The following is a 16,455-nucleotide window of genomic DNA, read 5'->3' on the forward strand; positions in this document are numbered from 1 at the left end:
CTTTATACACTGACACCTGTATGTTACTGTATTAGTACACAATTCTATGGGAAAAGAGCTGAAAGATGATATCAAATGTCAGTTGGCATCAACTCAAACCAAATTAATCAAAATGATGTTCGCTTCATACAATGTAAAAAAATTGGATCACATTAAAAAAAATATTTCAATTAGTAATGCCTAAAATGTGAAGTTTTTTCAACTTAAATTTAAGTAAATGTTGAAATATTTTAGGTGTTACCAATTATTCACCTAAAGAGGTGAATACCAAGTTAAATGACTCAATTCCTCTTAAAAAATGTGGTCAGAAAATTCCAAATAAGAAGCAAAGATTTAAGGTGACCACACCTCCAATTAAACTAAAATTAATATTGAATAATGAGTTTCAATATAAACATTTTCAACTAAATTTTTTTAAAAGAAGTAATTTTATGTATTTTTGGTTATTTATATATGTTTTTATAGTTATATCAAACACATATCTATCTAAATAAATTCCCTTTGCCAAAACCACATGACATATTCTGATGATGACTCAGATTACATGAATCATATAAATAAAGCAGCGGTGTCCGTGGTGAAAGTTAATCCAGACCTGATAACATATTTCTGCTTCATCTCTGAATCCATCAGCAGCACATTACAACAATGCCAGGAAGTTGGAGTGATGTAAAGCAGGCAACTCCAGAGATCCAGAAGATCTGCGATCAGGTGAGAGACAGACCTAAAGAGTGCATACCTTATTCTCTATCAAATGTATATATAACTTAAATAATTAAATGTCGCATATAGGACCTTTTAAAGAATACCGTCCCAGTGTCCTCTTTTGTTTATATTAACTTCTGCTGCATTATTTGGAAACTTTCTAGTGTCCCTATGTCCGTATCATTAAGTTTTGATTTTCATTCACTATTCTTCTTCAATGATGATGTCTGTATATTTTTATATGTATGTAGTTGTTTGGTCTCATACCAAGAATTTTGCTCTCTTTAGATAAAGGCAGATACAGAGAAAGCAGTCGGTCAAACGTTTAGTGCTTTCATTGCAAAACGTTTCGCTGAACAATTCGCTTCAGGAAAGCACTACTTAATCAAGGTGAGTTAAAAAATATTATCGGCATGCCCAGTCTCACCCCATGGCGTCAATATTTGACGACACTTGACCATGCGTCAATATGTTGACGCGGAGGGTATACCTTTCGCGTCATTTTTTGACGAACTGGGGACTTCAATACTATTACGTCCGTTGCATTCTCTTTCCTATTTTCTTACCATTTTCGCGTCGGTTTAGGGTTAGATTTACATAATGACATCCCTACCCAAACCTAACTCTAACCCCAACGCCAGGTGACAACTGTTTAATTTCGCGTACCTAACTCTACCCCAACGCCAGGTGACAACTGTTTAATTTCGCGGACCTAACTCTAACCCCAACGCCAGGTGACAACTGTTTAATTTCGCGTACCTAACTCTAACCCCAACGCCAGATGACAACTGTTTAATTTCGCGTACACTGTTTAATTTTGCGTAATCTAACCCTAAACTACGGAGCCCGCGAGGGGACATGGTGGTGGATAATATTTGGGATAAGAGGGAAATTTTTTTTATAGCTTTTGCGTTCCCCCGAGAAGCTTTTTGCGTTCTCTCGCAAAACTTTTGCGTTCCCCCGAGAAACTTTGCGTTCTCTCGCAAAACTTTTGCGTTCCCCCGAGAAACTTTTTGCGTTCTCTCGCAAAACTTTTGCGTTCCCCCGAGAAACTTTGCGTTCTCTCGCAAAACTTTTGCGTTCCCCCGAGAAACTTTTTGCGTTCGCTCGAAAAAAGAGCCTACGTTTTCGCGAGAAACTACGGCGCTTACAGCGTCACCTGAGGCTGTTCATTGATGCCAGCTGTTTAAATATGATATATAACTACTGTTATTAAAGAATTATACGGTATTTCTTTGTATTTAAGTCCAAGTTCAAAATAAACAGTGTAAGTGGCTAGTCTTGCATAGCCTTAGTTCACTCCAAAATGGTCTAGTATTGTCACTTAACTTATGCTGCTTGACTCCTCAGCATTAAGATCATTATAGAAATTATATTAATATTTAACATTTCACATTTAGAGGTGGATATAGGCTACCCCGTGCCATCTAATAAGGGTACTCCGTATAGCTAAGTGTTCCCAGCACTACACCATATGGCATCATTGATGTCCGCTGTTATAACTACTGTTATTAAATAATGATATTGTATTTCTTTGTATTTAAGTCCAAGTTCAAAATAACACTCTTTAAACCGCTCCATTGTGAAACAGGTCATGTTTTTAGTTCAGATAAACACTTTATCTCCCGTCCCCAATGGTTCAGACAGCTCAATGCATTCACAATGTAGCGGTTTATAGAGTGTTATTTTGAACTTGGACTTAAATACAAAGAAATACAGTATAATTCTTTAATAACAGTAGTTATATATCATATCTACAAACAGCTGGCATCAATGATGCCATTACCTTGTGAACTGTCTCAGGTGACGCTGTGAAGCGCTGTGGGTCCTCACGGAAACATAGGCTCTTTTTGCGAGCGAACGCAAAAAGTTTCTCGGGGGAACGCAAAAAGTTTCTCGGGGGAACGCAAAAGGTTTCTCGGGGAACGCAAAAGTTTTGCGAGATAACGCAAAGTTTCTCGGGGGAACGCAAAAGTTTTGCGAGAGAACGCAAAAAGCTTCTCGGGGGAACGCAAAAGCTATAAAAAAAAAATTCCCTCTCATCCCAAATATTATCCACCACCATGTCCCCTCGCGGGCTCCGTACTAAACCGACGCGAAAATGGTAAGAAAATAGGAAAGAGAATGCAACGGACGTAATAGTATTGAAGTCCCCAGTTCGTCAAAAAATGACGCGAAAGGTATACCCTCCGCGTCAACATATTGACGCATGGTCAAGTGTCGTCAAATATTGACGCCATGGGGTGAGACTGTGTAGTTTAAACCCATGACCTGCTAATGCAATGCACTGAGCTATACATGAGCACAAATATAAACCTCAGCTTAAAAATAAAGTGTTTTAAATAATAAAATGTAAATGTTTTACATGATTACCACTTTTTTTTAACACATTTTCTCTCTCTCTCTCTCTCTCTCTCTCTCTCTCTCTCTCTCTCTCTCTCTCTCTCTCTCTCTCTCTCAGGTTTATGTAGGAGATGATGAGCACATACATCTGAAAGTTTTTCAATGTCTGCCATGTGATGACGGGAAAATGGAGCTTTCTGGATTCCAGTACCCAAAAACCAACGATGACCCTCTAACACCCTTCTAAGAGGCTGTAAAGACGATCAGCATTGAAAACAATACTGTATCTATCTCTTTTCAAAACACACATAAACCAGATGCAATGTTTTACAGGTTTCTTTCTTTTTAACCATATACCTGTTTTAATGAAGGACCTTTGTTCAATTAGAAATAGTTTTGCCTGGCTCCTCAAAAATGTAAAATACCTGAAATTCTGTATCTTAGAGAATAGATTAACTGTTTTCAATGCTTGAAATCTGGAAATAAATGAACAGCTTCATATTATGTTTCATCTGTCTTAAAACATGCATCATGTCCTTAAATAAAAATGTGATGCTCTTGGACTTTAAATTTGGAATTTTGTGTGATGTTATGGATGATACAGTATGACAGTTGTGCTCAAAGTTTGCATACCCTGGCAGAAATTGTGTTTTCAATATGACTTAATGCAAAAAAACATTCTTTTATTTAAGGATAGTAATCATACTAAGCCATTTATTATCAGTTATACACCACACACTGTAAAAAATAATACGCTGGATTTACTTAAAAATATAGTGCATCATTTTTGCATAGACTTTTTTCAGTATGTTTAACTTAATATTTTAAGCAGTTGCATAAATTGCTTAAAATTCCATGTAATACTTGATTAAAACAATGGATGCAAAAATGACACACTATATTTTTAAGTAAATCCAGTCTTTATATTTTTCAGAGCAGTGCTTTTAGTCTGATTGGTTGAGAAATGTTTCATGGTTATGCAATATTTTACAATAAATGTATACCTAACCTGTCAAATGTCTTAAAATAACCACCAGAATAATGTCTGTGGTAACAATGAAATAATTCACTCCGGTCCTTTGAATTATGTAAGGAATAACTAACGACGGACCGTTCAATTATTCGAAAATAATGCACAAACCCCGCTGATGTGCATTATTTTCAAATAATTCAAAGAGTCCATTATTCTGCTTATACCAAGGTTACCACAAAATTTGTGCCTTTTTTAAGACATTTGACAAGTTAAGTGTGTGGTTTACAGAAAAATAATCAACACCCATGAAACATTTATCAACCACCTTGGATGTTAATAATTTTTGAATAGGCTAATTCATCGGCTCGTTGTCATTTTTTCCTTACACAGTTGTTTGCAGTGGCGGCATGTGTGTTGCTTGTGTTTTCAAAATATGTGACACTTCCTTAACACTAAACTCTAATTACTCATGAGATTAAGCAAGTATCTGACAAACGCTAGCGTGAGCTCTTTTATCATAAACCCTTTAGACGCGTCTGCAGCAGGCACTTTTTTTGGCATGACACATGATTCACTTGAAGCGCAGAACACATATTTTGAAGTGAAATAAGTCACCAGCCACCACTGGTTGTTTGTCTCCATTTTAATACATAGTGATTACAGAAATCACCCAAATGGCCATGATCAAAAGTTTCAACACAGTTTTACAGAAACACAAGAGCTGAATCGAAATTACTTCCATACTATAATCAGTGTGCGAGGCAAGCAGTAGGCTATGTATATGAATTCATATTATTCAGAAAAAAAGCAAAGGTCAGTAAAATTAAGCACTGCGTCAGTTCAGTTAAGTCACGTCAGTCAAGCTTGCATCAGCTTTACATGTACCAATCCAGATTCAACATTCATCACAGCGGTTCTTTTTAAAGAACAGAACCATACCACCAACACAAACTGAATGCTGTATTTAATTGGACGAAAGTGGTCCTTCTGAGAATATCAGTATTGTAGATAAAAACAAATTATATACATCACATATACTATTAAAAAACAATTTTATAGTATGTGGAAAATAATATCAATTTCACATCTAAAAAATTGTAGTAAATAATTAAAGAGACGTGTGTGTGACCCTGTAGCACAAAGCCAGTGTATTGAATTGGTCAAACTTATAGATTTTTATTAAGTAAAGATTATGTTCCATGAAGATATTTTGTAAATTGTCTACTATAAATATATCAAAACTTAATTTTTGTGAGTGGATGCAGTTGCTAAAGACTTTCTTTGGACTTGAACTTTAAAGGTGATTTTCTCAATATTTATTTTTTTGCATAACAAACATATAAAGCTTTCATATAATGTATAAATCTCTGACCCTTAAAATTGGTTTTGTGGTCCAGGGTCACATTTAGTCTTTAGTAATTTATCTGTAATACTTATGTTATAATCATCTAATTTAAGAGCTAAATATTAAACTATGGTAAATAAAGAAATATTTTAAATGCCAAACAGTCATTATTTTTCTTTGCACAGAAGAGCTCACCTAACATGTTAACAATGGTCTGGGAAATTTTTGTGAAATATTTTTTGTAGCTGCATTATTGAGAAATCTGAGAGTGACAAAGATAACTTGCACTTCTCAAGACCCCTACATTTCCAGATGAAAACAGTTTTGCAACATCAGCCCACACACTTGAAGGAGTTACCTCAACCTCTTGAAATTATATGGAACTGTATTCATTGAATAGTTTCTTCACCCCTTTACAACGTTTCTGTGGTCAGTCACATTTCTCAATCAGCTTGATGTAATAAGATGTCCTGTTAATATTTTATATTCACTTTGGTAACGCTTTAGATTACAGCCCGGAAAGTACTACGTAAGTACAGAGAATTTACAGCGTATGTTTCTGTAATTATAGTTTACTTATGAAGTACGTACGTGTAACTATAAGGGAACAATTTATAATACTTGGGGAATAAAGGGGTAACAACCAGGAAAAATACAAATAATATATGCAGTAAAGTACTGCGTAAGTACAGGGAATTTACAGCGTATGTTTCTGTAGTTATAGTATACTTATGAAGTACGTATGTGTAAGGGAACAATTTATAATATTTGGGGAACAAAGGGGTAACAACCAAGAAAAATACAAATAATATATGCAGTAAGTATTTTAGATTACTAAACAAAACTTAAAATTCAGTTAATGTGTTTATGCTATTTATTAGTACGATACAATTTATTTAGAATTTTCAATAAAGGTTACTTACCTTAAGAAAGAAAAAGAGTACAGGAAATTGTTGGGTCATCAAGCAAAATTAAAAATAGGCAAGGCAACTATGGTGAAAACAAAGCAAGCAAAACTAGAACTACACTCTTAGAACAAATGTGTTAAAAACAACACATTAGTGTTGATTCTGGGACGACACACTAAATGCGTTGTCCCAAAATCCACCCATCTCTGTGTTATTATGGAAACAACACATTATGTGTTACTTTTAACACAACTTGTGTTATATTTTAACACAAAATCAACACAAAATGATATATAATGTTTAAAATTACACATAATGTGTTAAAAACTTAACACACAAAGATGTGTAAAAAATTAACACATCCTTTCTAAGAGTGTATTTTCTGTAGTTACTGTTTTGTGTTGTTACAGTCTAAGTCAAAATTTTTTACCCCCTTGTTTCACGTAGTTACAGAGTAACTACAGAATCTGCTGGCTGTAAATTAAAGTGGCACTTGTTACCCCCTTGTTTCACGTAGTTACAGAGTAAATACAACATCTGCGGGCTGTAAATTAAAGTGGCACTTGTTACTCCTTTGTTCCGAAAATATTATAAATTGTTCCCTTAAAATTACATGTATGTACTTTATAAGTACACTATAATTACAGAAATGTATGCTATAAATTCGCTGTACTTACGCAGTACTTTACTGCATATATTATTTGTATTTTTCCTGGTTGTTACCCCTTTATTCCCCAAATATTATAAATTGTTCCCTTATAATTACACGTACATACTTCATAAGTAAACAATAATTACAGAAACATACGCTGTAAATTCGCTGTACTTATCCAGTACTTTCCTTCACTTTCAATGTACTGTATACATTACTATTGAAAGTTTAGGGGTAACTTGAGTGAAATGTTTCTGTAGATCTTAATGCAAAACACACAAAACCTTGCTTGGAATTTGCACAAAAGCACCTAAAGAACTTCTTAAGCTTTTTGCAAACTCTAAGTCAGGCACGTGCAGAGGGGGGGGCGGCGGGTGCCCAAGCACCTGCCCCTTTACCCCTGGATGACCAAAGTGCCCTTTTTGTCAAGGCATTTTTTTGTAATTAAATGCCCTTTTGTGAAGGCCTGCCCAATCTAACTATTAGTAAAATTAATAAAAAATAAGTAGCCGCAAATAAAATTAGTCACATAATGACGTATTGACCTTTTATTGGACAATCTCTTTAGGGAAAGCTCACAGCGCTAGCACCGCCCACACGTGCACGACGTCGGTGCGCAGTACAGGGAGGATCCTCCTCGAGCCGGCATTGAACCGAAGCGGTATGCTTGTTATATTATTATTATTTTACAAGAACGTGTGGAGAGTATGCACAGCTTTTGTTTATTGCTGTCTGTGTGTATTAACATCTCTAGAACGTTAGATGCAAACAGGGCTCTCAAGTCTCACGCATTTCAGCCAGTTCACACGCCACACCTTGTATTTCTCACGCTGAAAATAAAACATTCTTCCCATATAAAAACAATGGATGAGGCAAAGGCAGGGACGTTCTCTGCCGGGAGTTCATACAGGTAGCTGTCTCGAGTTTTTAGGTGTGCTCAACTTCACGCAGCAATGCAAGAACCGAAACGCTTATGACATCAAAGTACCGCGAGAAATATTCGGGAAATCATACGGAGGAGTTTGATTTCAAATCGCTCTCGCGCTGTTCTAATGTCATCCACCTGTCACGCGGAGTTTGTTGGAAGAGCAAGATCCGATGAATACGGTAAAAAAACTCTTAATTTTTGTATCATATTGAATTTACGATTCCTGGATCGCCTTTGATAAAAGACAATGTGAGCTGATGTTGGGTAATATAGCCATACTCGCGCTAAATTATTAACTCAGTCAAAAACTCTCCAGCTTTGCAACCAGTTTTAGTTTACCTGAAAATAAAGAAAGTACTAGAGGCTTCATGAAATGAATGAAAGGAGAGATGAATGTCATTATTTTATTGCCCTGGCATCAAAGTGTGCAAAAACACAACACAAACACGATTCAAAACTAAAATATGTAGGCTACTCTCTTTGTATACAAATTCGAACAGGATTAGAATAGAATAGAATTATATTTTAAATATGACAACAAAAACACAAGCCTGTAAACGTAATAATATCTTAATATCACAATGCAATATATAATATCATATAATTTCAAAACTGCATATACTGTGTTGACACACACAAACACTGAATGAAATGCACTGTAAGTCGTTTTGGATAAAAGCTGCTGCCAAATGCATAAATATATAGATATAAAACTCAGTCTATATAGATGTTTCTGTCTCACTCTATTTGCAAGGAAAATAAAGAAAACGTTAGACTTATCATCTTTCTATTCTGTATTACTTTATTATTTGTTTCAGTTGTGTGCTTGCGTGTCAGCGAGTAAAGTGCCCTTTTTATTCTTTGAGCACCTGCCCCTCCAATGGTCTCTGCACGGCCCTGCTCTAAGTGAGCTTTCCACTGAAAAGCTTTGGTTGAGGGCTGCACATTTTACCAGCAGATGGCATCATGTTCGAGGCAAATGCATCAAAAATGAAAATCCACATTTGATTTGGTTTGAAGAGCAGAACTGTGCAAAGGATGCAGCGGTCACTCATCTCGTTATGCATATAAAGTATATATAATGATGAGGGCCAGCATTTTTTCTTCTTCATTTCAAGAGATAAGATCGTTTCATCGTGTCACACTCACACATTTTACTTGACTTAACTTTCTTCATCATCTTTGCTAAGATCACATGACATGGCATGATGTTCTGTCACGATGACTCAGATTTCATGATCTGGATCATATAAATAGAGCAGTAGTGGCAGTGGTGAGAGTTAATCCGGACCTGATAACATATTTCTACCTTATCTCTGAATCCATCACCTGAACATTACAGCAATGGCAATGCCTGGAGGCTTTGGTGAACTGAAGGCAGCAACTCCACAGATTCAGAAAATCTGTGATCAGGTGAGAAACAGAAACTTCAGACGAATTACTGATTTCAGTAAACCAAAGCAAATCACTCAAATTTATTAACATTCATAATTTTTCAGCAAATATAGAAAAAAGTTGTTTTTATAATTTTAGTATTTGCTCTAAAATGTTGCTCTCTTTTTATAATTTTGTGTTTATTTAGATGAAAGCAGGTGCAGAGAAAGCAGCCGGTCACAAGTTTGCTCATTTTACTGCCGTGTGTTATAAAGAGCAAACTGTTGCAGGAACAAACTACCTTATCCTGGTGAATTGTTTATATTGTTTGATAAAATAACACTGACAAAAAGATTTATTTTCATTTGTAATAACAAATTATTTATACTGTTAATGAAATTTTGTTAAAAAAATAAAAGGAAAGAATAATGATTCAAATGTTTCAAATTCTCAATTGTATTTTATATGTACAGGTAAGAAAAATGTTATTACTTAATGGCAACACTGAATGAAGAATTTTTTTTTTAAACAGAATTGTGCATTAACTCCACCCCGATCTCTCTCTCTCTCTCTCTCAGGTAAATGTAGGAGATCTCAAGTACGGACATCTAAAGGTGTTTAAACCTATACAGGCAACAGAGCCACTGAAGTTTACTGCATTCCAGCACCCTAAACAAGACCCGCTATGCACATGAGATGCTGTAAATATACAGACAGATATTCTGCATAACAGATCCCGAGTCTATTTCTCTCTTCTACATACACATTGTAAACAACCAACTTCCATGTTTAACAGGCACTGCAATATTATATGGTTTAACACATCTATTTGATTTACAGTAACTGTACTATGATCTTTCTTATCATTTAAAATCTGCTTTGATAAACAACTTGTATTCAAATAAAAAAGTTAAGAATGAATGAACTGTTTTAATGCTTAAAATCTGAAAATAAAAGAACAGCTTCAGAACTGTGTTTCATCTGTGTTAAAGCATGCATCATGAAATAAAGATTTGATGAAATTTGAAGTGTTGTTCTTGTATAATGTGTGATATTGAGGTGATATTATGTTCGATTGCACTTTCAAATTATGACACATTAAAATTTTTACATTAATAATATATAAACTGTTGCTATGCTGTCTGCACAGTAATGTGTTCTGGCATCACTTTTCATTTCCATGATAACCAAACATTTTTGGTATAGAAAAAAAAAATGTATCTATACCGATACACACACTCATATAAACGTTTATGGTCACTTACAATTTTTTTATTAACATGGTTTATTAATAGTAACATCATCAAAACTAAACTTAACAAGAATTAAACAAGTGTAACTGGGAATTATGTTGTGACACAATAAAATAAAAAAAAATAACGGCTAGATTTTAGCATGTATGTTTAAAGGGATACTTCAGCAAATAATAAGAAATTACCCCATGATTTACCATCCTCAATTCAGTCGATCACAATCAGATTTATATGTCCTGGCTGTTTCAAACTTTATAACTGCATCAAACAGGGTCCAGGGAAAAAACTTTCTGACTTTGAAGCCCAAATATTGCATCCATCCTTCACAGATGTAATCCACAGATGTGTCTCGATGGAAATCGATGCGAATTTGTAAGAAATTTAAAACTACATAAGCTAGGATAACTAGCTTCCGGTATCGGCCAAGGTGCATTCACAGAGCTTCTTCTTCTTCATTTAATGGTGGGTAGCACTAACGCTAATAGAGGGTATGGACGTGACCTCACCTTAAGTGAAAGTGACTGTGGTTACGCCCAATGAGTGGCAAAAAGTCTGAACGGCAGCATTAGCATAGCGTGAAAAATCCGTCTAAAATGGGAAAAGTAGTTGTGTGATCGACTGTGCTAACAGATTCAACAAAAATTTGCAAAAAAAAAAACATATGCAGTAGCCATATGTGAAAGGTGCATTATCGCCACCTACTGTGTTGGAGTGGCTACTATACTCATTATTATAGTTGTGCGTAGGTCCTATGGTGTAGCCTCGACGCCTGTAGGCTATGCTTCAGATTTCATATAAACTTCTGCATCTTCGTTCGCATTGACGTGCAAATACACATGCAGACTGTAGTTGGCAGTATACATGTGTGTAACCCACAGTTGCGAAGAAGTAGCAGCTTGTTGTGTATGATTTAAGGAGACCAGCAGTGATGGAGGTAAATAGACAGCGACATCTGTTGCAGTTTGAGTTAAATCACTTCTCAACTTGGCTCATCTTTGTTCTTACCGTCGCAAGCAGAATTGCCTATGAAGAAATGCGACACATATTTTATTTTATCTGATGGGAGGACCAATCACAGTGCTTGAGGTCGCTCAGAACGGACATGTTGTTAAAATTTTGGCGAGGTACACCAAGGCTATCCAGCCTATGTCTACGCATGGTGTAGCTACGGCTTCGAACCTTTGCATGACTACAGATTAACTTTAGGTAAAGAGAGGAAGGGGGCAATAATGGGTAATGGCTAGAAGATACGGCCAGAATCATGTGAAATCTCACTGGATGAGTGTTGTTTTCATCCTAATCCTACCCCAAACCTAACTATAAACACAACATCTAGCTGTATCCCCTCTAGCCAGAACCACGATAATGCAAACTAACATTGGTGCGACCAAGTAATTATAAAAAAATGTAATTTTAAAGGTTATTGCTCACTTAGATCAATTTTTACTATGAAATTTTTTTACATTAGTTGATCATCATCAATCACCAAAATAATACTGACAGCTGTAGATTAGTTAAAATATTTATTTAAAATAAATGTTGATATATTTCATCATTAAAGATTTCTTCCGAAGTGTTAAAATCGTGTCATCTCATCTCTTGTCGTCGGGTAAGTGTCCTGTCACAGACGTTTGTTCAAGAGTTCAGTTTAGCAACTAGTCAGACCATTAAAAAAAACAGAAGTAAAGTTCGGACCAGACGCATATTGCATCACCACACGTGCGTACGATGAAACCGTCTATAAGCATATTTATATCACTGTTCTTAAATATTTACAGTTTTTCCCACATGGAAAAAACATATATAAACATATATGTTTCAATATAGGTTTTGATATAGGTTTTACATATATGTGACATATATAAAATTGGCCGTTTTCCTATATTATATGTACATATATGTACATATATGCACATATATGTTAACCTATATATTGGTAAAATTATTAAAATCTGTAGCTGCTAATAAATTAAACATAAATAAAGGTCCAACCAATGACAGTCTGCACCTGCAGGAGCCAGGATTCAAACCTCCAACCTTCCGATCACAAAAAAAAAATGCAATCCCACGCGCCACTTCTGGGATTCGAACACCCAACCTTTCGATCATTAGACAACTCGCTCTACCATCTGTGCTACTGTTGCTGTTAAATAACACTGAAAAGTAGCTATTAAATTAAACCATTTTGTTATACATGTCCTAGACAGATCTTGTAAATGTTTTAAATGTGCAGACATCATAACTTTATTTAATAATTCACATAATTTATGGCCTGTAAATGCACATATATGCACCTCAATTTTGCATATATGCAGCATATATATTATCATATATGGGCATATATGCTGTATATGTGCAGCATATATGTGCATATTAGCTGCATATAGGTTTCATATATGTGCATTTATATTTTTATATATGTGCATATATGCTGTATATGTGCTGCATATATGTGCATATTAGCTGCATATATGTTTCATATATGCGCATATATGCTGTATATATGCAGCATATAAGCTGCATATAGGTTTCATATATGCACATATATCCACATATAGGTTCTTTCCATGTGGGTTTTCATGATAATAAAGATTATTTATAATGATTATAATGATTTTATAACGATTAATGTTTGACAAGCGTTGCTTTTTCAAATCCATGTTATAAACGACTCAAACTCACAGTGATCTTAGATTGATAAGAACTTTCTAATGATCAAAAGTCGTAGTAAGAGTTGCGCATAATATCGCCTTTGCGATCCAGAATCGACACCGGACAGGAATTATAATGTGTATCGTGAAATATTATCATCACAACCCTATTGCTATCGTGTATTATGTTGTGCTATCTGTCGATTTTCTGTGCTTTTCTTTGCTTCTACTAATGTAAAGCTGCTTTGATACAATTACTTATTGTGAAAAGCGCTATATAAATAAAATTGAATTGAAATTGAATTGAATTATGTAGTACACATTTTACACAGTAATATTAGCTTAGAGTATTTTTTATATGGTTTAGTTATGATTTGATAATCTACCTGTTGTTTATTTTGTTTGTTATGAGAAATAAACTCTAAAAGGACTTTATTGTTATTGATTCTTTGCAGAGTTTTTCAGAAGTCACGTTTGTTCCACGAAAGCCATTTGTTTATGTTGCTACTGCTGAAACCGTCAATAGGAAAACCATTAATACAAAAAAATCACATTAGGTGATCATCATCAATCACCAAAATAATACTGACAGCTGTAGATTAGTTAAAATATTTATTTAACATAAATGTTGATATATTTCATCATTAAAGATTTCTTCAGAAGTGTTAAAATCTTGTCATCTTGTATCTTGTCTCGTGTCGTGGGGTAAGTGTCCTGTCACAACCCTATTATCCATTAATCAACATTAACAGTGAGTCAGTTGACAGACTTGACAAAAAAGGTGTTTGTGAGGCATCTTGAAAGACAATCCTCTCTGTCTCGCACGTACACACGTACACACATACGCACAATAAATATTTGATATGACAGCTCTTACACTGTAAAAAAATGCAGCATGAAGTTAAAACAACTTGGTTTTGCAAGTCAATTCAACCTACTATTTTAAGATTTGTGATATGTTGACATAACTTAGAAAAACAGCAAGTTTAACAAGTTTAACTTTAAGTCACATAAAAATCTATGTATTGGGTCGGTCTTGGACGATTTTTTTCCCAAGCCCTGATTATAATAGAATTTTCTTTTTGCTCTGCATTGGCAGCACACAGAGGATAAAAAGCATATTAGGGATGTGTATTCATATATTAATCAATTTGTTATATTTCATCAGTATGCATATTCCCTGGGAATTAAACTAGTGACCTTATTTGCACTGCTAACACAATACTGTAACAGTTTGAGCCCCAGGTCATCTACATGCTTCTGCAGGAGAGAGAGAGAGAGAGCTGTAAATAGCAGATCCTCCCACAGACATCTAGAAGACTCCAGACGAACACACCCAGTTTCACTGTAAAGAATCTGGGGTTGAGAAAGTTTTAGCTTCAAGATATTTTTAATGTAATAGTCCACTTTTTAAAAAAATATGATTATTTTCAAGCTCCTCTAGAGTGATTTTTACCGTTTTGGAATCAATTCAGCCGATATCCGAGTCTGGCGGTACGACTTTTAGCATAGTTTAGTAGTGTTGTCACGGTACTAGAATTTTTAACTTTGGTACTATACCTGGACATTTTCCGGTATTCGATACTAGGGCTGGGTGATTTATATTGGGGGTTTCTCATGTGTGTTTCATCAGTAAAGCCCGTTCTTTGATTAGTAGTAAATCACCATCAGCTGCTTTCAGATAGAGCGGCATTTACTACACAGAGCCATACTTCACTGACAAGCTGGGCAAAACAATGCAGCTGATGGCGATTAACTTCTAATCACAAGCATGAGAATCCCTGATATATATCGCCTAGCTGCATTCAATATCATTTTCGGTACCACAAGGAAAAAATCTTCCACAGCATTAAGGTCTTAAACTTTTTTATTTATTATATTATTATGAGATGTTATGACCCTCTGTCTAAAGTCAGTAAATAGGGAGACGCAACATAAAGGAAGGACACGCACAAATGCGAATAAGAAGCATTTCTTTATTGTTATGCTCCAAAATTAAACAAAAGCATAAAGCAATGTGTCTTAAATAAGAATAAGCAACCAATAATATAATATTTAAATAATGACCCCAAATTTAAACAAACTCAAACCAAGAATGAAAAAAAAAACCTAAAAAAAATTAAAATAAAACGCTGGTTAGCCGGTTCTCCTCTTCCCGATGGTTCCCTTCAGCGTCCCTTTTATCCCTGATTACAAATGAGATGCAGGTGCACCAAAGACGGACTTAAAATTTAAGCTTAATAGCTATAGGAAAAAAAAGACATGACATCACACAAAGAAAGACGCACTCAATGCATCAGCTGTAACACTTCCCACCGAAAAAAAAAAGAATCTCGTCTCTAAGAAAAGAGGCTAGTTCTGGGTAGCGTTAGCAGTTAAGGCAAACAGGAACCCAAAATTAATAAAATAAGCAAATTACCTACCCTATAGACAGGGCATCAGCCATGACATTGTCACTCCCCCTCTTGTGAAGAATTTTATATCATTGAGCCATTAGAGCCCAGCGCATTAAACATTGGTTATGGTTATACATTTGATTTAAATAAAATAACGGGTTGTGATCAATATAGACAATAACAAGGGAAGAGCAGTATCCAATATAAACTTCAAAGTAGCATAGCCAGAGTCTCCTTTTCGATGGTTTAATAATTAAGACACTGGATGAGCTATGCCATCAGCACCATCCTGAAGCAGGACAGCTCCGTCCCCGATCACGCTGGCATCGACCTCAAGCTTAAACGAACGAGCCATATCGGGAGCAGCTAACACTGGAGCACTACAAAGGAGAGATTTTGCACACATGAAGGCATTCTGACATTCCTCAGTCCAATTAAAAGCTACCTTGGGGCAGCACATTGTCATTAAAGGAGCCACCACAATAGAAAAATTCTTACAGAAACATCTATAATAGCCAGCCATCCCTAAGAACCGGCGCAGCTCACGACGTGTAGTCGGGGCAGGATACACAAGGATAGCCCCGGTTTTTGCATCCACAGGACATACCTGTGCGGCTGCTAACTGACTAAAAGCTTCACATAACCTAGAAATGTGATCTGCCCATCATGTAGATGAAATATAACGACATAATCCAAGTAAACGTTACAATTGGCCAGATCACCCAAACTATACACATTAGTCTTTGAAATGTCGCAGGCGCGTTTCGCAAACCAAATGGCATACGTAAATATTGGAGGAAAGAATATGCCGTTACGAACGCAGAAATCTCAGAAGCGCGTTCTGTCAAACACACTTGCCAGTATCCCTTCAAAAGATCGAGTTTAGTAATGTACCTCAGGATCGCCCAGGTTGTCATGGGGGAGCAA

The 16,455-nt window shown here is 35.5% G+C and overlaps 2 protein-coding genes and 1 long non-coding RNA gene across 3 annotated transcripts; all 3 read left to right on the forward strand.

Moving 5' to 3' along the window:
• Positions 1 to 583: 583 nt before the first annotated feature.
• Positions 584 to 3,569, forward strand: LOC135732166 (cystatin-B-like). The gene is made up of 3 exons (XM_065250063.2): positions 584 to 711; positions 994 to 1,095; positions 3,167 to 3,569. Exons 1-3 carry the CDS (start codon positions 649 to 651, stop codon positions 3,293 to 3,295), a joined length of 294 nt encoding a protein of 97 aa, XP_065106135.1. The 5' UTR covers positions 584 to 648; the 3' UTR covers positions 3,296 to 3,569.
• Positions 3,570 to 7,311: 3,742 nt separating this feature from the next.
• On the forward strand, positions 7,312 to 8,754 carry LOC141282251 (uncharacterized). The gene is made up of 2 exons (XR_012336784.1): positions 7,312 to 7,587; positions 8,673 to 8,754. It is a non-coding gene; the product is annotated as an uncharacterized lncRNA (long non-coding RNA).
• Positions 8,755 to 9,108: 354 nt separating this feature from the next.
• LOC135732165 (cystatin-A-like) lies at positions 9,109 to 10,256 on the forward strand. Its single transcript, XM_065250062.1, has 3 exons — positions 9,109 to 9,267; positions 9,437 to 9,538; positions 9,807 to 10,256. Exons 1-3 carry the CDS (start codon positions 9,199 to 9,201, stop codon positions 9,921 to 9,923), a joined length of 288 nt encoding a protein of 95 aa, XP_065106134.1. The 5' UTR covers positions 9,109 to 9,198; the 3' UTR covers positions 9,924 to 10,256.
• Positions 10,257 to 16,455: the final 6,199 nt, after the last annotated feature.

This window comes from Paramisgurnus dabryanus, chromosome 5 (genome assembly GCF_030506205.2).
Source record: "Paramisgurnus dabryanus chromosome 5, PD_genome_1.1, whole genome shotgun sequence".
Taxonomy (NCBI): Eukaryota; Metazoa; Chordata; class Actinopteri; order Cypriniformes; family Cobitidae; genus Paramisgurnus; species Paramisgurnus dabryanus.